The sequence below is a fragment of the Lactuca sativa genome, chromosome 8, assembly GCF_002870075.4.
Source record: "Lactuca sativa cultivar Salinas chromosome 8, Lsat_Salinas_v11, whole genome shotgun sequence".
In the NCBI taxonomy this organism is placed as follows: Eukaryota; Viridiplantae; Streptophyta; class Magnoliopsida; order Asterales; family Asteraceae; genus Lactuca; species Lactuca sativa.
This window is the reverse complement of record NC_056630.2, coordinates 36,386,219-36,409,703: the sequence shown is the minus strand read 5'-3', so window position 1 is coordinate 36,409,703 and position 23,485 is coordinate 36,386,219. Positions and strand designations below refer to the sequence as shown.

General features: G+C 36.3%; 1 protein-coding gene across 1 annotated transcript; it reads left to right on the top strand.

Moving 5' to 3' along the window:
* Positions 1–22,171, top strand: LOC111889352 (probable inorganic phosphate transporter 1-9). The gene is made up of 3 exons (XM_023885496.3): positions 1–761; positions 1,354–1,436; positions 21,228–22,171. The coding sequence occupies exons 1-3, from the start codon at positions 22–24 to the stop codon at positions 22,043–22,045; spliced, it is 1,641 nt and encodes a 546-aa protein (XP_023741264.3). The 5' UTR covers positions 1–21; the 3' UTR covers positions 22,046–22,171.
* Positions 22,172–23,485: the final 1,314 nt, after the last annotated feature.

Genomic DNA, 23,485 nt, shown 5'->3' with positions numbered 1-23,485 from the left:
TCAAAAAGTCCACTCCCAAAAATGGCAATAAAAGTTTTATCAGCACTCGATGCAGCAAAAACACAATTTTACCACTTCAAAGCAATCATAATCGCGGGAATGGGCCTATTTACAGATAGTTATGATTTATTTTGTATCCCCGTAGTCATGAGAATGCTTGGAAGAATTTATTACCCCGAAATCCATCGAACCATTGACCAAAGAAAATGGTTCGAGGTCCCATCCGTCATTGCATCCACTATGATTGGTGTTGCGTTAATGGGGACGGTGATCGGGCAGCTAGTTTTCAGGCGGCTTGGTGACCTTGTCGGGCGGCGCCACGTGTACGGCGTTTCGTTAATAATGATGGTGGTGGGGTCCATTGGGTGTGGTTTCTCGTTTTCAGTTTTGACTCCGATGGTGTTTGTTACTCTTGGATTTTTTCGGTTTTTGCTTGGGGTGGGAATTGGTGGGGATTATCCGTTATCTGCCACGATTATGTCGGAGTTTGCTAGTAAGAGGACACGTGGAACGTTTATTGCCGGTGTGTTTTCTATGCAAGGGTTTGGGATACTGTTGAGTTCGCTTATTACAATGATTGTTTGCTACATTTTTAGAGGTTTTAGTGATAATTTAAGAACGGTGTCAAAATCCCCGGAGTCAGAAACAACTGCACCGGTGCCGCCGGAATCAGACTTGGCATGGCGGATTATTCTTGTGATCGGTGCGATTCCGGCAGCAATGACTTATCATTGGCGGATGAAGATGCCAGAAACCGCCAGGTATTAAAAGCATCTCCATTCTCCAACCCAACTCCATTTTTGGTATTAAAAAAATTGTAAATCATCTGCAATCCAACAATATTTTTTACTCCAAAAATATGTTATGAATAGTATTACTTTAAATTTGAAGTCTTACTATTTATTTATACCATTGATGAATATTATATATATATATATATATATATATATATATATATATATATATATATATATATATATATATATATATATATATATAACTGTGTTTGAAAATGTAGTATTGTACAACTCTATAAATCAATAAGTTGTTGTGTACAGAGAAAAATTGTTACATACTAATCAATACCAATACAGGTATGTTTGAGTATGATGCAAATGAACAATAATTCATCAAATTTATGAGCTAGATGTTACATGCCAACTAAAATTCAAACATAAATGAACATTGATACACCAAAGTTGTTGTTTACCAAAAGGGTATATGGAATAATGTTTTGGTTGGAGAGATTTATCAAGAAGTTTGGTGTAAAACTAGTCACGATGTTGGGTTGAAAATACATAGGTTGCAAAAGAGAAGGTTTCTTTAATGACGACTAACTTATTGTCTCTACAGATTCACCGTTTTGGTGGAGAAAAATACTTTAAAAGCTTCAAAAGACATGGAAAAAGTGATGAATAATGTATCACTAAGGGGTCGTTTGATAGCTACTGATTGAGTTAGAGCTGACTGGGTTAGAAGCTGACTGAGTTAGAAATTCTGATTGAGTCCACATCTGACTGAGTTTATGTTGTTTGATTATTTCTTTGACTGATTGTGTTGAATGATGAAAATGACAATTTTACTGTAACGTCCCAAAATTCAAGACTAAAAATTTCTTTTAATAAAATATTACTTAAAGTAAAATCATCATTTCAAATCATAAACAGAGTATTAGTTTTCAAAACACATGTTCATTATCAGAGTAAAACATTCCCAGGCTGACTAATCTATGGTGTGTGCCATGCGATCATCCCGAGCTCCATCATCCGCTATCGGAAGCACATGAAACCAAAACTGAAAACCGTAAGCACGAAGCTTAGTGAGTTCCCCACCCTACCACATACCATGCAAACATACAACAAACATACTGACAGGCTATTCTGGGGTGCTTGACTACCCTGTACGTCCATTCTGGGGTGCCAACTACCCGTGCGACCATTCTGGGGTGCCGACTTCCCGTGTCAAGCCATTTTGGGGTGCTGACTACCCGTGTCAAGCCATTCTGGGGTGCTGACTACCCGTGCGGCCATTCTGGGGTGCCGACTTCCCGTGTCAAGCCATTTTGGGGTGCTGACTTCCCGTGTCAAGCCATTCTGGGGTGCTGACTACCCGTGTCAAGCCATTCTGGGGTGCCGACTTCCCGTGTCAAGCCATTCTGGGGTGCTGACTACCCGTGTCAAGCCATTCTGTGGTGCTGACCTACCCTTCGGTCCTAACAACCGAACTCTACTACTATCACATACGCATATCATAACGTAACAGATTATCAGACATATCTGGGGTGTCTGAACTACCCTTCGGTCCTAACAACCGAACTTGGGGACTGGTCCCCTCCTACTACCTCTATCGCATATAACATAACAGGACAACATGCAAACATATCCTCACATACTGTCAGACGTTTCTGGGGTGTCTGACTACCCTCCGGTCCTAACAACCGAACTCTACTGATGAGCCAGGGAGCCCCGTCCATGCTCCTACTGATAGTGAGATACGGGCCCAGCTCGCGCTCACTCTTTCCCTAACTTGGGCCTCGCCCCTGATCTGCTGCTAATGAGATGTGGAACACCATCCACACTCTGCCGTTGGTGAGATACGGGACCTCGCCCACACTCACCACCCTACCAGGCACATACAAGTATCACACATACAACAAGTATAAACTATCACATAAACCATTCCTTGGGCACCCGCCCGCTAACAATGGACCTCTTCCTGAACAACATACTAACATACGATGCCTAGGACTAACTCCCGGGTCTTCTACTCATGTCTACATGGGCCGACATTGTGGCCGTAGACCCATTCACACAAAGGGAAACTCACCTAATACTGCTGAACTACTGCTGCTAATCCCTTTGACCGCTACCTGACCACTGACTCCGAACTGCTGCTCCACTAGCTCCCCGAGCTACCAATATCAACATAACACTTAGTCTAACTGACCTTCAAAGGTCAACCAATTCAACTCTTTCCAAAGTCAAAGTCCTGGTCAAAGTCAACCTTCCAGGTCAACCCTACTCGCCGAGTCCACTTACTGACTCGCCGAGTCCCTATGCTCAAGGTCCTTCCAATCACGACTTGACTCGCCGAGTCATCCCCTGACTCGCCGAGTCTACTGATTCCCGAATCCTGTCCTGTCCAACTCACTAAGTCCTTGCTCGACTCGCTGACTCGAGTCTTAACTCGAAGGGTTTGGGACTGCGCGACCTGACTCGCCGAGTCTAAGAACAGACTCGCCAAGCACAAGGCAATCTTTATCCAACTCGCTGAGTCGTTCATCCAACTCGCCGAGTTCATGCCCATCTTCATCCGACTCGACGAGCTGTTCATCCCACTCGTCGAGTTCCTCCTTATCTTCATGCTACTCGCTGAGTCCACTCGAAGGACTCGCCGAGTCCATTCGGATCTACTTACATGCAGAGGACTTTCTAGTCATGCATGGACTCCAAACTGTAGATCTACCCATCCCAAGCCTATTCTCCACGTAAAGTTGCCAACTTTACGTGTAGAGAAGGAGATCTAGGCACAATCCACCATAAACTAGGGTTTAAGGCCAAAGGGGCTCCAAAATCGACTCAACGGCTGATACTTTATGCTTTCCCAGCTCATAACACACTTGGATCTGAAGTAGCAACTCCAGATCCGGCTTCTAGCTCACTTGGGTGGCAAACCATGGCTTAAAAGCCCCAAATCTCACAACCATAGAAGGTCTAAAAGAGAGAAACAACTTATTACCTTCAGATACTCAGAAATGTTCCCCAAATCTTCAGATCCAAGACCACTTCTTGAAGCCTCAATGATTTCCCCTACTTCTTCTTCCTTCAAATCACTCAATATGGCTTGGGAGCTAAAATGGGCAACAATGGGGTTTGGGGTTCGATGCTCTGGGTGCAAGAGGCAGTAAAGGGGCCCTAGGAAGGAGGTTAAGGCGTTTATAAAGGCTCCAAGTCCCGAATTTAGGGTTTTCCTCGCACAGACCAGACTCACCGAGTCACCTTGGCCGACTCGCCGAGTCGGTCACTTACTCCTCGACCCGGATCCCGCTCGGACTCGCCGAGTTCCTCCTTGGACTCGCCGAGTCGCCCCTTAATATTAAGGTTTTCTTTCCTTCCTTGGCTTTTAAAACTTTGGGTGTTACATTTACCCTTCAATTTATTTTTTTATAAAAAGTATGATATTATTGTTAATATTTTCTAAAAGATGAAAACTAAAAGAAATACAAAAGCACATAGTATTAAATATTAATCTCAAACCCAACAAACTTAAAAAAAAATAAACAACTTACAACCCTGTTTGTAGTTAATGTACACAAAATCAATAAGAAAACATCAACCAATATTCCCTTTTAAAATTAAATGCCATATCAAACAAAATACTTGTACTCTTCTCCCGCAACCATTCTTTATCACAAAATACATAACCTAAATTGTAATAAAAAGACCACATTTTGAAGAAAAATAGTAGAGCACATTGTTAAAGGTTCTATCATTATCAACATGCTTGTCTGGATCATTTTTGCTTTTGTTTTGCTTGGGTTTCAATATAGCCATTAAAAGCACACAAATATGATGACTTGCCCTTTTCTTTCAGAATCGTAAGGTTTGACATCTGACATCAATTTTAGGCCCTTGCCCTTCATCTCTGCTAATATCATCACAACATCAAAATCACACAAAAATGATTGACTAGTCATTTACAAGAATATAACAAAAAAGAATTCAGAGATATGAAGAAAAAAAAGCAGCAAGGACCATGGCTGCAAAATCACCATGAAGACAGAACAATTGTCAACTCTAAAAAGTACTTGGGGATATTATACTAAAGGTGTGAGAAAGGGCAATATAGATTCATTTTAATCAAAAAATTCATTTAAGCATTCCATCAAACACTTTATGTGCAATCGTTTGAAAACAAAACAAAGGTAAATTAATTAATCCTTTTGAGCTCAAAATATTGGATTCCACTGAAGTGGTATGTCAATCGTCTAAAAATGTCCTATGCCTAAGACATGAACTAAGAAATCGACACATTTATAAAGAAAAATGCAATCAAAAGTAGAAAATTTAAGAAAGTTATACCTCCGAAAACATAGAAAAAATTCATAAAACTAAAGAGCATTGGCATAGCAGGTCATGGAAACATGGAAACAAAATATTTTGTCTACTGATTTAAGAAGAAGAAGAAGAAGAAGAAGAAGAAAGAAGAAAAAGAAGAAGAAGAAATCAGCTTACCTGCGTTACTGTGGAGGTTGCTGCCGGTAGAGGCTGATGAGATGTCGCCTGTGATGTGCTCTGTGGAAGGAATCGTTGAAGAAGGAAGCGCCGATGCATGGAACGAGAAGCACAATTTGTGGATTATACATGTTTTTTCGTTTACGGCCAAGGGCAAGATAGGCAACTCCTTTCTTCTTTTGGGTTAGCTGCTAAAAATTGGCGGACCGAGTAAGGGACTTGGTCAGCGATAGCTGACCGAGTAAGCCAAAGTTTATCTTTATCAAACGGCCTGACTGCTGACCGAGTCAGCAGTCAGCTCTGACCAGACCCAGTAAGTGCAAAACAAACAGCCCCTAAGCCAAATCCGGGAAGATATCGAGACAATGAACACACCGAACACATACTACTAGAAAATTTGGTTTTAGCTACCAAATATTTCCTACAAACTTTTTTGTTGGAAATATCCATCTAGTTTCCTACAAACTTGCAACAAAAGTGTAATGCAACAAAATTCCAACAAATTGCCTACAAAAGTGGGTACCCTAAATATTCCGTTGGAAAACTGTTGCTATTTTCCTACAAAACAACAACCAACATATAAATTAATATTTAAAGTTAATATTATGTTGGAAATTCGTAGGAAAAATAATAGCGGGAATTGAAAACATCTTCCCACCTTTTTTCTTTTCTTTTCCCTCCTAATATTTAAATGTTTTTTTTCTTATTTTTTTTACATTTTAATATACATTATATAAAAAAATTAACAAACAATTATTACAAAAAACTAAAAATATAGAATTTGAATACAACAAGAAAATAAAACTAAAATTATGAAGTTATTTACAATAGAAATAATAAGAAAATAAAAAACATACAAAACAAATAAAAACTAGAAGTTAATAAAAACAATAATTTCTAATATATATAACTTGAAAGGCTTCTCAAATGGAATTCTCCTTGGCTTTATTTTTTGGGTGGTGCTATTTGAACGAATTAATTAGTATATTAGTCTTGGAAATGGTAAAAATATATCACATGTATCAATTAATCATATGTAACACCCTGTTTCGAGTTGTTTCTTAATTTGGGGTCATGACCCGAAGTTCAATTATCATAAGGCTTCAGACTTTGAGGAAACAAAGGTTTAGATTCATTTAATGTGGATAATGTAGATTATATGATCCAAGAGTTCGGTTTGTGCTTTGGAGCCCAATGGTATAATGGTAAAGTGATGGTTCAGACCTTTCATTAATTAAGGATATAAGTTCGGAATGTTTTGAGGCAAATGAGAGTTGGTAGGAGTGTATGGCTTCTCATTACCTTTCCGAGCATATAAAGAACGTCGAAATCGGAGTCGAGACGAAGAAGTTATGGCTTTTGGAAAATAGGAAAAATTTTGGTCTGGTCTGATACGTTGGGCGTACTGGGCTCGTTTGATCGCAGATGACTAGCTTGGTATGCTGGGGGTACCATGAGTACAGTTGGCATACGCCCACCAGACTCAAACCTTAATTTTTAGGATTTGGACCATTTTTAAGCATCCTTAACTGTAACGCCCCGATTCTCGAATACCAATTTATGGTTATGAATTCTCATGAATTCAAGGTCTACTCGACGAGTTGGTTGCCTGACTCGTCGAGTAGCAGCAGATTTGGACCACGTGTTAAGTGACCAACTCGTCGAGTCGGAAGAGTGACTCGACGAGCTGGAGGGTGAAACCCTAATTTTCGGGGTTTGGCACCCTATTTAAGGGATCATTAGCATCCCTTAGTCCTTTTGCAGCCTCTTGAGAGTCCAGAAACCCTAATTCGTGTGTGTGCTCCATATTAGTGTAAATTTCAAGCTTGGAAAGAAGACCTTGTTGCAAGAAGCTTGAAGATCAAGAAGTTGGAAGCAAAAATGTTTGTGGATCTGAAGTCTACCTCAGTTTAGAATCATGTGAAGGTAACAAGTTGTTACATTGACACCCTTCTAGCTAGATCTTTCTATGTTCATGATTTGGGGCCATTTTAGCATGTTGGAGATTAATTTCGAATGTTGGGCCATGATCTGAGGTTGCAACCTCAGATCTAGTCTCATTTTGGCACTACTAGAAAAACAGCCTTTTACGACGCGCAAAACACGACGCTCTTTGATTTATGTTACGCATTAGAGAGTGACATTAAAAAAGTGTCATCTCTTCAAAAATTTTAAGGATTTATGTCGCGCATTACTGAGTGCCTTTAAATTAGTGTCTGATGTAAAAATATTAAAAACACGGAAGGCACTTGTGCGTCATCTGTGAATGTCGTTTTATATTTTTTTTAAGAAACGCGCGTGTCCGAGGGAAAATGAAATCCCCCAAAATTTTGAACACCCGCCATCCTCCCTGTGTACTCTCTACACCCGCCAAATCGATTTCATTCTCTCCCTTCCTTCTCTCTGCAACCCCTTCCTCTGCGATCGACTTTCACTTCCTTCTCTATGTAAACCCTAATCAAACATAACGCATTTGCAATGGTAATGTCTGCTGCATCTTCTCCAACATTGGATTCTGGTTCTGGAAAGCGCTTGCATCCACCTTCTCGTCTCTCCCCCTCCACCGTGTTTTCTCTCATCTCTCTCCTCCATAGATGGAGATTGTCGGAGACATGAAAGGAGTAACCGAAGGAAACACTACTAGAATGCTCAAGTTTACAAACATTGGATTCTGGTTCTGCTCATCTCCACTCACCTCTTCCCACCGGCGACCTATGCTCACCTCTTCCTGCCGGCATCCTCAAGCTCACCTCACCTCCCCGAGACTGCAACGATTGCTCAAGTTTACAAGCATTTGTTTAAGATCCAACCATTTTCGGATCTTCACGCTCACAAGACTACGATTTAGGGCTCGTTACATTGTTCTTGTGTCAGACATACAACAAGGAGATTTAGGGTTTTACAACTTCTCCCTATCACCATCTATGAACTAATGAAGCCCTAGATAGGTACGATTCAAGCATCATCTAAGTTACAGTTGGTCGTGCCTCCTCCAAAAATAAATCGCAATATATCTTTGTTGTTCCTCCCCATCAGGTAAGTTGATGGTCCCTCATTCTTGAGCACCTAAATTCTCGCTCTTTTTTTCTCTCAATATTTCTTCTCCATTCTCCCCTTTTTTTTCTCTCGATATTTCTTCTCCATTCTCTTATAGTTATGTTATGTGGTTAATTTGTTTATACATATATTTGATTATTGAAATCGTTAGGAAGTGTTAATGGTATTGATTTTGATGGATGAAATTTAGTTATCTAGACGTTCTTTTAGGGTTTACATGCTTATATCAAAATTAGGAATAAATTCTAGATTCAGAGTGGTGTTAGCATTGTTAACTATATGTTAATTTACAGTTTAAATTTTACCATTTTGCTAATTGTTAACTCTTCACTTCAAGGTTAGCCTTATAGACTATCAGATTCTGCCAACAGCTTTATCGAAGGTATTGATCAATGGAATTATGTCTACTCAATAGCAATTCTACATATGGGAAAATAATTCTAGTGCAAGGCTTCTGAAAATTCCACATGTTCTGTTTAGGTTCAGAAGAAAAAAATGAAAGTCATGTCATCCTCGTCATCAGAGTACAAGCTTCTTGTCTTTCATCACTGTTGCTCAATATTATCAGGCTATGACATTGATTGTCATTTATCAGTTTTACAAAGGCAAACCTAAATAGAAACATTTTTTTGTTGATATTTTCCATGGAATTCTCTCAGGATATTGAAAAAGCTTAGGAGATATGGAATTTCAAGGATACTATCCTACGAGCTACTCAATACTGCATATTATCTTTCTGCCTTTCTCATAGCATGGTAAGTGATATGGAATTTAAAGTTAATAGTTTTAAGAAATTAACGTCTATATATTTATGTCATTTGAACTTCAGTGGCTTACAATACAATGATCCAGGGGCAAAAGTGGACTTAAGTTTTGTCTATCTATGCATTCTATCTTTACTTGTCCAAATATCTTTACGAGCTATTCAGAGGGGAACTTCTTGTGGAAAGGAGTATTCAACCAACTTTTGCTATTGCTTGGTCAAACCTTGCTGGCCTTTTCATGGAGCCACGTGATCTTAATAGGGAACTCTAGTATTACAAGGTATATACATATAATTATTATTATTATTATTATTATTATTATTATTATTATTATTATTATTATTATTATTATTATTATTATTATTACTTTTGTTGTCAATCACATGCAAATGTTATATGTGTCTTGTATTATTCGGATGGATTTACTCTCAGTGTGGATCTTGTTTATTTCAGGAGGCTGTCAAACTTAAGCCAACATTTTCTGATGCCTATTTGAACTTGGGAAATGGATACAAGGTGAATTGCTACTTACAGTTGCTACAAAAAAACACATTAATTGCTACTTACAGTTGATACAAAGCAGCTGTCAGCTTCAACATCATTTGTTGGCTCATATCTGTCATAAGTTTCATAAAAGATCTCATCCACAGGTCCAAGAAGGTCTACCCCATACTTCAGTAACAACACATGGGAAAAACTTTCTTTTTATCTTTTTTTATTAATTCATCACATCAAAATATAATAAAATAAAACTCACTCGTTTCCAGAGTTCATTCGTATGGGATGAAAGTGACTGGGAGCAGGGACTCCATTGACCACATGACAGCTAGACATACCCATGGAATCCATATGAGGCTGACCTGGAGTCCCCATTGGAGGTTGCTGTAGAACTGGGTATCCCATGGGTAAGTTGTTAACTGCACTGGAAAGAGTAATATTGAATAATAATTCTACACTTTCTAAAAAATACAACTTCTTTCTTTGTAGCAATAGATTACCATACCTGGCATGGGATGTACCCTATTTTGTATGGGACCCATAGGTAGCTTTGGAGGCATTGGGTACTTCATAAGGTGATATTGATGCTCGAGTAAATGATTGAAAATGATGATATGCTTCTTCAATTTTAACCTTATGTAGTAGGCTCTGAAAAAATATGCATTCTCTTCTTCTAACTTCTGCCAAACTATCCATCAAAAAAGGAAAGTTAACATGACAATGTAATAATAATAATAATAATAACATAACAGTGATTACCAAGAGATGTAAAACCAGGATGTATACATGCATGACTTAATAGAGTTTTTACCACCTCATCCCTATTCATATACAACTGCAAACAACGTTCGATCAAGTTTGAACCTGCAACATTCAAGATTTATATCAACATACACGAAATCTTGACTTGTCTGTAATAATACTACAAGAAAGAAGAACAAATTCCCTTACAAGTTCAGTATCCTCCCTGGAAACTTTTCTGTTGTGATTGCTGGAGATGGAAACCAAACCAGAGTCAGGAACAAGAGTTTCTGTTCAATTATTATTTTGGTCACTTTGAGACTCATGTTGAGTTTCTGGTGTGTCCATTTTTTTATATGATTTTGAATTAAATTTAATATTTTGTTACTCAGAAGCTCAAAGACATGACTTAAGGTCATACTTGGATGATGTTGGGTATTTTTATTTAGAAAATGGAACCCCTTCCTGAACAAGAACGATTTGAGGTGAGGTGTCCATTATTAATCCAATAATCTATTTTTATAAAAATTATAATATGATATATTGTTGATATCATAAATTTTTATGTAGCTTGGATACAGGGATTCTCTACAATCTCCCTTACAAGTAAGTTGTTTTTGCAAATTTGTATTTTCAATTTCTATTTTTCTTTATTGTCTATTCTAATGACATGATATGTTGGTTGAGTAGCTTTACAATCACATGCTCCTCCAACATCCCTTTTTGCATCAGTGAACTTTCTGTTTGCTGAGTCACTAAACATTAGGTAATAAAAAGTAAGTAGATCTTTTTATAAACCCATTTTCTATATATATATATAGTGACTATATGGCTTACAAATTTAGAGAGATGACCAAGCTGACATGGCAGCATTCTTTACAGCTTGTTTCTTATTCTTGGCTTTGTTCACCTATAAAGGTACAACCAGCTAGTTCTACAGTGCATGTGAACACGGGCAAATGCCCCAGGCCTGACCTAAAAATATAAATATACTGGCTTGAATGCATAAATGGTATAGGGTCCTAAAAGAGCTTAATTAGATATCTGAGTTGATTAAACGAGCTTAATTAGACGCTTCATCTGTAGGTGGTTCACAAGGACTGGATGGAGAAGAACAAAAGATGATATTTTTCTAGATGTTATAATTAAATCTACTTTACTACCTTTTACATGAAATTTTACATTCTGAATGCTTCTTTATACTAGTAATATATATATATATATATATATATATATATATATATATATATATATATATGTTATCTTTTTAACCTGAAAGTGTAATTTAACTTATCTTTAATTTTCAAGTTTCAGTTTTACCTTCCTTTGTCTGTTGACTTGGTACTACTTATTTTGTATATACATGTAACTAAAAAATGCATATGATATTGAAAAATTGAGAAAATTTGGCTACTCAAAGAAACAATTCTATGCTGAGGCTGTAAACCTATAAAAAGAGGTATGATTTTTACTATAAATCATTGTCAAAATTAAATATGTTTGGATGCGTTTTTAACTATAAGATTATCTTGTTTGTAATATTTAAAGAAATCATTTGTCTGTTGACTTGGTACTACTTATTTTTTACTATTAATTTTTTTACTGTTTCCATATTAGGTATTCCATATTAATTTTTTTAACAATCAACCTAGAATAAGACATCACTGCCCTTTTGAGTCTCAAGAAAATGCAAAACCCTGCAGTGACACTGTTACCTTTTGGTTTACCAATCCAATCTACATGTCACATTCCTTAGTAACTGATTCACTAGGATCTATCAAAGGCTCTATCTTTCTGCTGAAGAGAACCGTCCCCTTTGATTACTGATAAATTGATGGTCATTCATATTTTCTTTATCTATCCCCTCTAAATGAAATGTATCTCAATTATTGCAGTTTCAAACTGAGAAGAAGCATTCAGATTATCTGGATGTCTTAAGCGAGACACATAACAGAGCCTCAGATCAAAAGATCCAGATTGGTGCTGATCCGGGTGATGGTTACACAAAGCACATTTTTAGAGGCTAGATGCAAGTAGTCTCTCTCTTTCTCTATCTCCTTTTTTTTAAATAAATTTGGTTCTCATTGTTGGCTTCCGAATAGCTTTTATTAATCCTTGTAATTATATTTTTATCTTTTTTCTATCAGATGTGCATCCTCAGTTCAGTCCTTGATAAGTGCCTAAGGCTGCTTGGTTTTGAGTCGGCAGCACCTTGCGATACCTCTTGCAAACTCAGGTATGTAGCTTTATTATTCCGAATAGCTCTTGTTTTCTAGTATTAGAAGATCATATGTCTTGATTTCATGCATAACAATAGAGAGATATTGTAGCATCTTTAATAGAGCTATGTAGCATTATAATCCTTCAAATGTGATGGAAACATATGAGGTGCAACGAATAAGCAAAGAAAACTCTTAATCCCAATGATGTCAATAATCTTCCAGAAACTAAAAATCTTCATTGTTTGTACGATGCATGATATATTTGCATCCCATGCTATATTATTTAGATGCTTTAACTTTCATTAATTGGTTTGAATGTTGGTGTTTAGTAATTAAACTCAATTTATTCCTCTTTTTATTAACAAATTTTATTTATTCATGATCTTCAGCTATCTTCTGCTTGTGGGCGGCTTGTAATTTCAAGTGATGGAGTCTGGGATACTCTTTCCACTGAATCAGCTCTGGAATGCAGTCGCGGATTGGCTCCGGAATCAGCAGCAGCACAAATTGTCAAAGTACGGAAACAAAAAAATGTCAAATTTGTAATAAAATATTATGCAATGGATTCTATTTTTGTATGACATTAAATTTTATGAAATGGATCATATTTTTTGTATATGATATTTTATTTTCTATTATGATGCATTAAATGCAAATTTAATTTGAAAATTAGTAAATCTATAAAAAAATATTTTTTTAAACATTTAAAATTACGATACGCAAAAATGTGTGTCATCTTCATTTATGACATGGCCTTTCTTGACAGGGGCTTTCTTGATACGCATTGCGTGTCATTAACACGCGCGTCGTAAGGTTACGACACGCGAATGCGTGTCGTCTTCCTTTATGACAGGGCCTTCCTTGATACGCATTGCGTGTCGTAACCGCGCGTCGTAAATGCGCGTCGTAAATGCGCGTCGTCTATAGACGACGCGCAAAAGCGCGTCGTCTCTCTTTATGACAGGGCCTTCCTTGACACGCATTTGCGCGTCGTCTGAGCGTTTTACGACGCGCAATGAGCGTCGTAAAAGGCCTTTTTTCTTGTAGTGTGGTCCATGTAGTTATAAAGTTTCAGCCTTTAACATGTTAGTGCACTTCTCTTGCCTAGATAGAACCTCTTCTTTAGCTTGATTTGAGCCATTATCACCTTGCATGCACGTAAAGATTGCAACTTTACGTGATAAACATGCCTTGGGAGCCTAGAGCTACTGTTTGGAGATTTGAAGCAACTTAAAATTGTCTGTATGAATGAAGGACTGAAGGGACTCGGCGAGTCCGATGAAGATTGTCGTAGACTCGACGACTTGTATGAACAACTCGACGAGTCCGATGAAGATTGCCTTGGGCTCGGCGAGTCAGACGAGTGACTCGGCAGGTTGGCTGGTTATGCAAGGAACCCGGCGAGTAGCCGAGGGTACTCGACGAGTTAAGGTCAAAATGGACTGTTGACCTTGACAGTTGACTTTGACTTTGACCAAGAGTTGACCAGTTGACTTCTGAGGGTATTTTGGTAAATTGGGTATTTATAGCAAAGGACATTTGTGAATATAGGTGTTGGAGTTGGAGCTACATTTGGAGGAGTTTGACACTGCCTTCCGAGCTACTTGGGAGGTGAGTTATCCTCATTATATCAATAGGGTCTACGACACTAAGGTCGGCCCTTTATCGGATTTGTATCCAGGTATTTTCATGATATGTTTATTGATCCGTTAGATCTGCGTCCTGGTAGTTAGGACAAAATTATGTTTAGTGACCTGGTTTAGGTCGGTATCCTGATATATAGGATGATGCTATGTTAATGACCTGGTTTAGGTCGGTATCCTGGTATATAGGATGATTCTATGTTAGTGACCAGTTAGGTCGGTATCCTGGTTATAGGATGTTGCTATGCTATATGATCTGTTAGATCGGTTTGTTTGTCTATAGACTGTTATGTGATTATCTGTTATATGTACATGGTTGTTTGATTGGGGGATGGGTTGAGGTGGGTCCTACTTTGTGCTGTAGGCCAACATACCCAGAGCGGACCGGATAGACTGTAAACCCGGGAGGGTACGTAGTCACTTGAGCTCTCAAAACAAAAGAATCCCTCTTGCTTACTAACTACTCCAAAGGAGTGCTCTCAACCTCACAATGATTATGCTCTTGAAATTTCTAAGCACATATAATGATGGAGATAAAGTCTATTTATACTTTAGAGATTATAACTAAAACCCTAATAGGTCAAGCCCATTGGCCCATAGGCCCATGAATGGTGACAACTAATCATATTCTGCCACACATCATCTTTCTAGAACATTCATCCATGTCATACAACCCATGAGCATCAACAACACACATAATAGACCACCTTGACCATAGTGAAGCATCATGATGCACATGTGTCGCATCATGAACACTAATGGTCCAACATCCATCATGGTGGTGCAACATGGTGTATTTATTGAGCACGGTCATCTTCTAAGCATACATGGATCAACATGACACAATAAAGAAATCAAGATGGCACATCATGAACCAAGATGGTCCATGATGGCACAACATCTCCTCTATGGTGCAACTTCCCTTCTTGACGGAGCAACAACATCTTCATATCTCAACATCTCCTTGGCTCAACATCACCTTGGTGCGACTTCATACATGATGGTGCACCCTACTATCATTTGGCGCAACAACCCCAAGGATGATGCAACTTCTTTCTATATGACGCAACATATACATATACATCATATGGAAAAAATACAGACGAGACTTCTATTCGCTCCGGCTTCTCCAAAATATCGCGGGATACCGGTCTAATGAGAACCTGAGAATACAAGCAGATTTAAAAATATCAGCATAAAGCTAGTGAGTTCATAAGCATGTTTTTGTGAGGAAAATCTGGTTATTAAATCTTGTGAAAATACTTCCTTTCCTTTAATAAAGTATGCAGATATATCGAAAACCATAAATTCTGAGTTATGAAATACATATGTATGTTTCGAAGAAAATCCAATATTTTCTAACATGTTTGTCGATAAGAATACCATTCAGTACGAAAGTAGGTAGTTTTAATACATAAAACTATAGATTTAAACACTGGAGTACCCTCTAGGTACGAAAGTAGGTAGTCTTATTACATAAATAAGACTATAGAAGACAGAAAGAAATCTGTGAATAAAGCTAATTAGTTTAATATGTATTGTGAGTCGTATAACCATACTGATTTGACCCGTGACCTCCTTGACGTTCTTCAGGCGTCGAACGATATCTGAAATTTGTCACCCAAGGCATGCCCGCCTAACTGTAGCTAGCAGTTAAGGTGTGGGATTGTCAGTCCCGAATAGATCTATTCACAAATTCCACGCTCTCCCTCCAGGAGACTCTGGTTATACTTTCGGAGAGGATTTATTGATAATCCGAAGGGTATAATGAAGACGAATCTCACAAGCTAGTATTAAATTATTCATGGTATACTCGGTCGTTATAGAATTTCGTAATCGTTTGGAACATAGTAGAGTATAAATAATTGAATTCAAAGTGGCTATTTAGCATAATACTCTACTTTAAACATGGATAAACTATATCATACATAGTTTATATAATGACTTTGCATGAAATCTGAATTCGTAAAACAAGTAATGAGATCCCAAATTATTCCCATAATAATTTGATTGGTTCGATAAGTTTCCCACACTGTATTGAAAACTATGTAATTATATTGAGAAAACATCCCTTATGCTCCGCATATTACAAAAGGGACAAAGATATCTAAAAGTTTATCAGAATATTGTATAATTACATCAGTTTTTAAGTTACGAAAATCTTTATGAATTGCTTGTATCCCCCCCCTGAAAAACATGAAGCTCGGAAAAAGCGTAGGGGTATGAACTCACCAGTCGAGAAATGTGCCGGTTGGATACTAAGTGTCAGTTTAGGGCTTGAATACGCGCGAGGATCTTATGTAACATGAAGGGATACATAATTGTATCTAATTAGACTTTGAACTACTTAATTAAATAAGATAATACATTCCGAGACGCGATAACACTTTAATCCCAAGTGTTAGGAATGATCCGGGTTGCATCTAAGGGTGTGTAGGGTCTAGATAAGGAGTTTGCTCTTCAAGAGTAAAATCTTTGAGGAGTTTACGGCCTAATGACCATATCCCCATGAGTTTATAGCCGTAAACTCATGGGTGGTGTGTTCTTGGATGCTAAATGGTCTTACAATGCACAAGGGAAAGTTCTAGGGTTGAATCAAAGGCTTAGGAAGTGATCGGGACTTGAATTGACCTTGGAAAAGGAGTTTACGGTTTATGAAGGTGTTCTTGGTGAGTTCACTACCGTAAACACATGAGTTTACGGCCGTAAACTCATGTTTGTCCATGATTCATGTGTTTTGGTGGTTGTAGGTTAAGCATACAAAGTTCTAGACCCAATTCTAAGCCATACAAGGTGTTAGGGTCACTTTAACACCCTTTGGAGGTGTTTATGGTCCATGAATGAGGGTTTATGGTCCAATCATGTTCTTGGGCCATAAACTCATGTTTACTCCTCAATTGGTAAGATTTTGGTGTTCTAAGTCCATTCATGCAAGCCCCTAAGTCATATCAATGCACTAGAAGTGATTTGGAAAGGTTTTGGGGCTTCAAAACCCTCTTTAAAGGAGTTTATAGTTTTGGGAGGGTTCCCAAACCGTAAACACATGTTCTTGATGCATTTGGATGATTTAAACACGAATTTGCATGATAAACAAGCTTAATAACAAGCTAGGATAGATTACTTACCAATTTGGAGCTTGAAAGGGGTGTTTTTGGATCAAAGTCGAGTTTTAGAGAGAGAGTAATGAGAGAAAGTGTTTTAAGAGAGTGAAAAAGCTTCAAAATGTGGTCACTCAATCCCTTATATAGGGGTTGAGTTTATGGCCCGGTAGAAATCTACCCGATACCGACGTTAAACGGAGCTTTTCGTCGTACTCGATTAATTTGCCGTCCCGACTTAGTTGAAACTAAAAATTTTCCAAAAGTATATTGAGGATGTTTTAACGTGATTCTAATGCGTTTCGAAACTTATGAAGTTAAAAATAAAAGTCGCAATTTAATTAACTTAATCCAAAAGTTAACGGAAAAATATTAATAAAAATAAATTTTATTAATGGAAATGGAATACTATGACGGAATAAATTTCGGGTTGTCACATCCATGTTGCTCCATGTTGCTCCAATTGCTCGATGTTGCTCCAAGTGCTCCAATTTGCTCCATGTTGCTCTAAGCCACTCCAAGTTGCTCCAAACTTCCTTTTCGAAGACCTGTTCCATTTTTACTTGATCTGTTCTTTTATTAGTTGATTCGTTCCTTTGTCTTGTGATCCAAAACCATCTGAGATGATCTGTTCCTTTGTCAAAATACTTCATCCAAGTGCTCTACTTGAGTCTAAGTGCTCCATGTTGGACGAGACTTCATACCTCAACAATTATGACACCCATTAGAATAAGATTTGAGCCTTGGATGTAAAGTCTTAAAGGATTAAACACTTTTAAGTGAGTTCTTGGTCATTTTATTATGCTAGGAAGCTTAAGTTTGGTGTTGGGCTCTACTAAGTCTTGCTAGGTCATAAAGTCAAGAACTTTATGATTCTAGACATCCATTATGCATGAACTTGAGGATTTGGACATTAGTGTATTTTTTATTGTTATATTTTTAATATTTATTGTTACATGTGAAATTTTATTTGTTATTATATGTGAAGTTTTTATCTAAAAAATTTATAACTATTTCACATCCATCATAAAGTTGTATGCCGTTTTACACAGATTATATATATATATATATATATATATATATATATATATATATATATATATATATATATATATATATATATATATATATATATATATATATATATAATACGTCTTAAAAATAAAGGATATAAAAAAATTAGTTAGCATAAAAGAAATTAACAACAACTTGGAGTTAAGCTTTCAGAAAGTAAAAAAAGTAAAAAGTATTCTTTTTGAAACTTTGATTGAAGCGTATGAACTGAAAATAAATTTGAAATCATGATAATATAATATTTTATTGTTGATTGATAATGAATTGATTATAGTTTGTGAATTTAATTTTTGGTTCGTCCTTTTAAAATAACTTTTTTTTGGGATTCCGTAGGAAATGTGTTGGAAAGTTCCAACGAATTTCCTACAAAATAAAACCCTTACTCTCGTCTCTTTTAACCTAGCCGCTTTTACATTTGGATGAAAAAAATGTGCTGCTATTCTCCCCAAAACCATGGCCGACGACTCCCCAAACAACCTCTAGCCACCGGCAAATTGCGCCACCACACTACCTTTGTTGCGATACACCACCATCACAGCTGCTTCACGCCGACATTTCTCCCCACTGTTGTTGCGACACACCACTAGAACACCCGCTTCATGCTGACACTGTCTCCATTGCCGACGTCAGATACTTCTAGACCAGCACTTGCTTCCGCCGCCGGTGACTTCAGGTCAGTTGCATGATACCACATCTATCAATTGCTACCGGTTTATCAACTAGTTTCATCTATTGTTTATCAACTAGTTTCATGTATTAATTTCTACCTGTTTATCAAATGTATTAGTATATATGTATCATAATGTATCAATAAGTATGTATGTATGTCAATGTATCACTATGTGTGGATGGTATCTGTATACATCAATTTGTACCTGTTCATTTTCTCAATTATGTATGATAATTGTGCTCATGGATCTGTATCAGTATGGATTTATGTATGAATCTTGTATCTACTATGTATCACCATTTTTGTATGAATATGAGAGTGCACTAATGACCAGATTAATAGATGCAACAAAAATAAGGCTGATTGCATCCCAATTTGTTTTGGCATGGTTAATAACCTCTAAATCCATTATACTTACATATGTATGAGTTATGATGAGCACCGAATTAGGCTGGTAAGTATTCATATCATATAAATTTTGGTAATATTTTTTCGTTTAACATAAATTACATCATCTATACTTGTAGACAGCAGATTTGGGACGACCACCCACCTTTTTGGAGTTGTTCTTGTTTACTCATCTAGATAAAGCTTCAAAAAAAATTGTTGGAGATGTTGAGGGAAAGCAATTTTTGCACAAAGATAGAGCAAGGGAAGCTTATGTAAGATATCTTTATCATTTTTAGATTTTTTTGTCCCTAACTTTTTGTACAATAACAATTATGTTTTTTTATTTTCTTGTAAGAGGTGTACTCTCGATCCTTGCTTGAGAAGTATGGGGATGATTTTCATGATCACCCGATCGATGATGCTGAACTGTGGGCGAAAACCCAAAGGGAGATAAGTGGAGCTTCTAGGAGTAGTTATATCTATAGGATTGGATCCTCGGATATAAACTTTTTGTTCAATGGGAAATCATCTGCTGCTACGGGGTGTTCATCGTCCTTTTGTGGGTCTCAACAAGAGGTATATTTACTTATTAAATAGATTGTCTATATTGTGAATAAAGAACGTTAATTGCTATAATTAAACACTTTGTGAGCCATGAAAACATCCCCTAATATATTTGTTCCAAAACAGCCAAGATACTCACACAAAGTATTATGTTGTAATTATGAATAAAAAATGAAGTATGTTGCTATTAGGAAGTATTTTTGTATTTTGAATGAAAACAGTTCCTAAATAAATAGTTTGTTGTTATATTTTGTTAAAATAAAGTGGGTTGCTATTATGGATAAAGTAAAAGACCTATATTCATAAAAAAAGTAAAGTACGTTCATATTATGGAATATGTTTTTTGTTTGTTTCTATAATAGATAAAGAATGTTGATATATATCATTATATTGTTTGTTTGTTAATTATATGTTTGTTTCTAGGTTAAGGAGCTATGAACTCAACTTGAAAATGCGGAGAGGGAAAGAGTTTTTATGCAACAAAAACAAGAAATAATGGAACAACAATTGGCTCAACTAATGAGACAATTTGCTAACCCTCCCGAAGATCGATGTTAGATTTGTTGTTGGAAACATTTTATTAAGCATGTTGGTGAAGTACAAAAACCTAATTGTTTTGGTGAAATATTAGAGGATAACTATCATTTTGATGAAGTATTGGATATTTAGATAGCAACTATCATTTTATTGAAGTATTGGTACCATTTTGGATTTGTATTAAATTGTTTTTATGTGTTTGCTATTATTATGGTTGACAGTGCATATTTGAAGAAGTTGTATTTGATTTATAGTTCACTATATAATTTCTATAAAAACTGCATATTTTTAAATTTTTGAATATTGGTGTTTTATAGAATTTAAAAAAAAAAAAAAAAAAAAAAAAAAAAAAAAAAAAAAAAAAAAAACTTAATTATTACCAACATAATACCTAGAAAAATGCATCAAATTAAACTCTTTTGAAATGCTAGATCGTTGGAAGTTTGTTGGAATGGTTCGATGGAAATTTGTTGGAATAATGGTTTGTAGGAATTCTGTAGGAAAATATGTGTCGGGAAGGATAGGAGCGTTTTGTTGGAAATTTGTTGGAAATTTCCTACGAAATATTCTGTAGGAAATCTGTTAGGTGCTTCGTTGGAATTTTGTAGGATCATGGTTTCCCACGGCCATTTTTCCAACAAACACATTTCGTTGGAACTTTGTTAGTAATTGATGTTTCCTACTAAATTCCAACAAAATTGCGTGTAGGTAACCATTCAATTTTCTTGCATGCAGCTTTATCAAACACCTACCCATTCTTCTCTCAAGAATTTTTCCGGCGACATGGCCGTGAACTCATCGCCGCCGCCGTTAACTGGTTTTTGGTCGATATCGTCTTTTACAGTCTAAATCTATTCCAATATCATGCATTTAAACTTAAAATGATTCCAAAAAGTCACATGAATATATACGATGATGCACTACAAATTGCAAAATTCCAAGCAATCGTTGCCATTTCTGCCACGATTCCCGGCTATTTTCTGGCGGTTTACATGATTGATTATGTTGGGAGAGTCGAGATTCAAGCAACCGGATTCTTTTTCATGGCAGTAAGTTTGTTTACAATTGCTTTTGTTAACAAAAGCACTTGGGGATCCGAACCCGAATCTGATTCAGGTATTGGGTTTATGATACTTTATGGGCTTACATTCTTTTTTGCTAATTTTGGGCCGAACACCACCACATTTATAGTTCCAGCAGAGCTTTTTCCGGCAAGGTTCCGGGCAACGTGTCATGGGGTTTCCGGCGCTGCTGGGAAAGTTGGGGCAATAATCGGGTCGGTTGGGTTTTTATGGGCCTGTCGTGACCCACCAAATGGGCTTGGGGTGTCGCATACTTTGAGGGTAATGGGTTTAGTCTGTGTTTTGGGGTTTTTTGTAACGTATTTTCTTACGCGGGAGACGATGGGCCGGTCGTTGGAGGAGAATGAGAATGTCGATGAGTTTATTGGTGTTTGTTTTATCAGATTTTGGCCCCATAAAGTTTGGGCCAAAAGATTTGATGAAACAATTGTGAATGATCGTTTACATCTGTCTTTATCAAATGCAATGTAACTTGTTTTGAACTGTCATTGTAAATTGTTTGGGTGGTGTTAGGTGACGGTTGAAAGTGGTGGTGATGAGCGGAGAATGCTGGTTAAATAAAAGTTGATAACGTCGTCTATCGATGATTATTTGGTATGACACACTTCAAAACACATGTTTAAATCTCACAAACTTTACTCGTATGGTGGCCTCTGTTGAAAAAAAAAAAGTTCTAACAGTAAGATGCTTTAGATAAAAATCATTTTTTTCTTCTAATTTTTAGAAGAGCAGTCTTAGTTATTTAACTAATCATTTCTTATAACAAATGATTTAGGTCCTTTTATAAGAGAACTTTGTATATGTTCTTATTAAACATTAAAATATCATATTTACCAACAAAAATTTAAATATCATATTTATCCTTCATAAATTTGAAAATATCTTATTTATCAAAATCGTTTTTTTAACATTTTTAAAAAGGTTTTAAATCTTTTTAAATCCTTACATTTATACCCTCTTCATAATTTCCAATTCAACTTCAAATGATCATCTAAAAGAAAGTTGATTGAAATGATTTTTGGAACAAGAAGGGTGTTTCTTCTTTGTTTGAGATCTGTGCATATAATATCAACGATTTTGCTAGGGTTTTGGGTGTGAGGTAGAAAATTTTAAAGTATCGTTTAGAAATAAATTTGTTATTGAATCAGGTCTCTAGGGATGAAAATGCTGACTTTGAAAAGTGATGGATATTAACAACTGATTTGAGAAGGATTGGATTTACTGGACATTCATTTCATTACTTTTGAGTAGGATTTAACAGTGCCAAAGTTCAACGCAAGAGAGTTGCAAACCTAATTTTGATTACTCACATTGTTTTGAGATGCTTTATAAACGTACTGAGAACTTTTTGTTTTGTTCCAAAAATTCAAAGGAAGAAGCTGGCGATTTAGCTAGTTTCGTAGCTCATCTCAATCAATTTTCTTTTAAATGAGATTTTGAAGTTTAGTTAATCAAAGGGTTATGTCTCTGATCCAATTATATTTTTTGGATACTTATACTTTTATTATAAATATATGTGATTTCAAAATTATATTACAATGTTATTTGTGATTTTAGAAATAGAAAGTTTATTGTATAATTAGTACTTAGTTATTAGAATGGAATTGTTTATATTGTTTTTAGTAATTATGTTATGATCTTGACTAGTTTATCATGAAACTTGCATATTATAAAATTTATATGGTGATAATTATGTTTATGTTACATTTGTTGGACACTAAAACTGTTGATGTTGTAGAAATTGGAACTATTAAATAATTGAACTCATTATTAGATTAAAATGTGATCGAGTTTTAGGCAATAAAATTTCATAGGGTAAATTTTAATCTATTAAGATATCCTCTTTAATAAATGAATGTTTTATTGACACATGTCAACCTCTCATTAATTTTGACACTTGTCATTTTGTGG

Coding starts and splice junctions, on each gene's coding strand:
- LOC111889352 (XM_023885496.3), top strand. CDS start 22: ATGGCAATAAAAGTTTTATCAGCACTCGATGCAGCAAAAACACAATTT. Junction 762..1,353: donor AAGATGCCAGAAACCGCCAG/GTATTAAAAGCA, acceptor TTGTCTCTACAG/ATTCACCGTTTTGGTGGAGA. Junction 1,437..21,227: donor TAATGTATCACTAAGGGGTC/GTTTGATAGCTA, acceptor TCTTGCATGCAG/CTTTATCAAACACCTACCCA.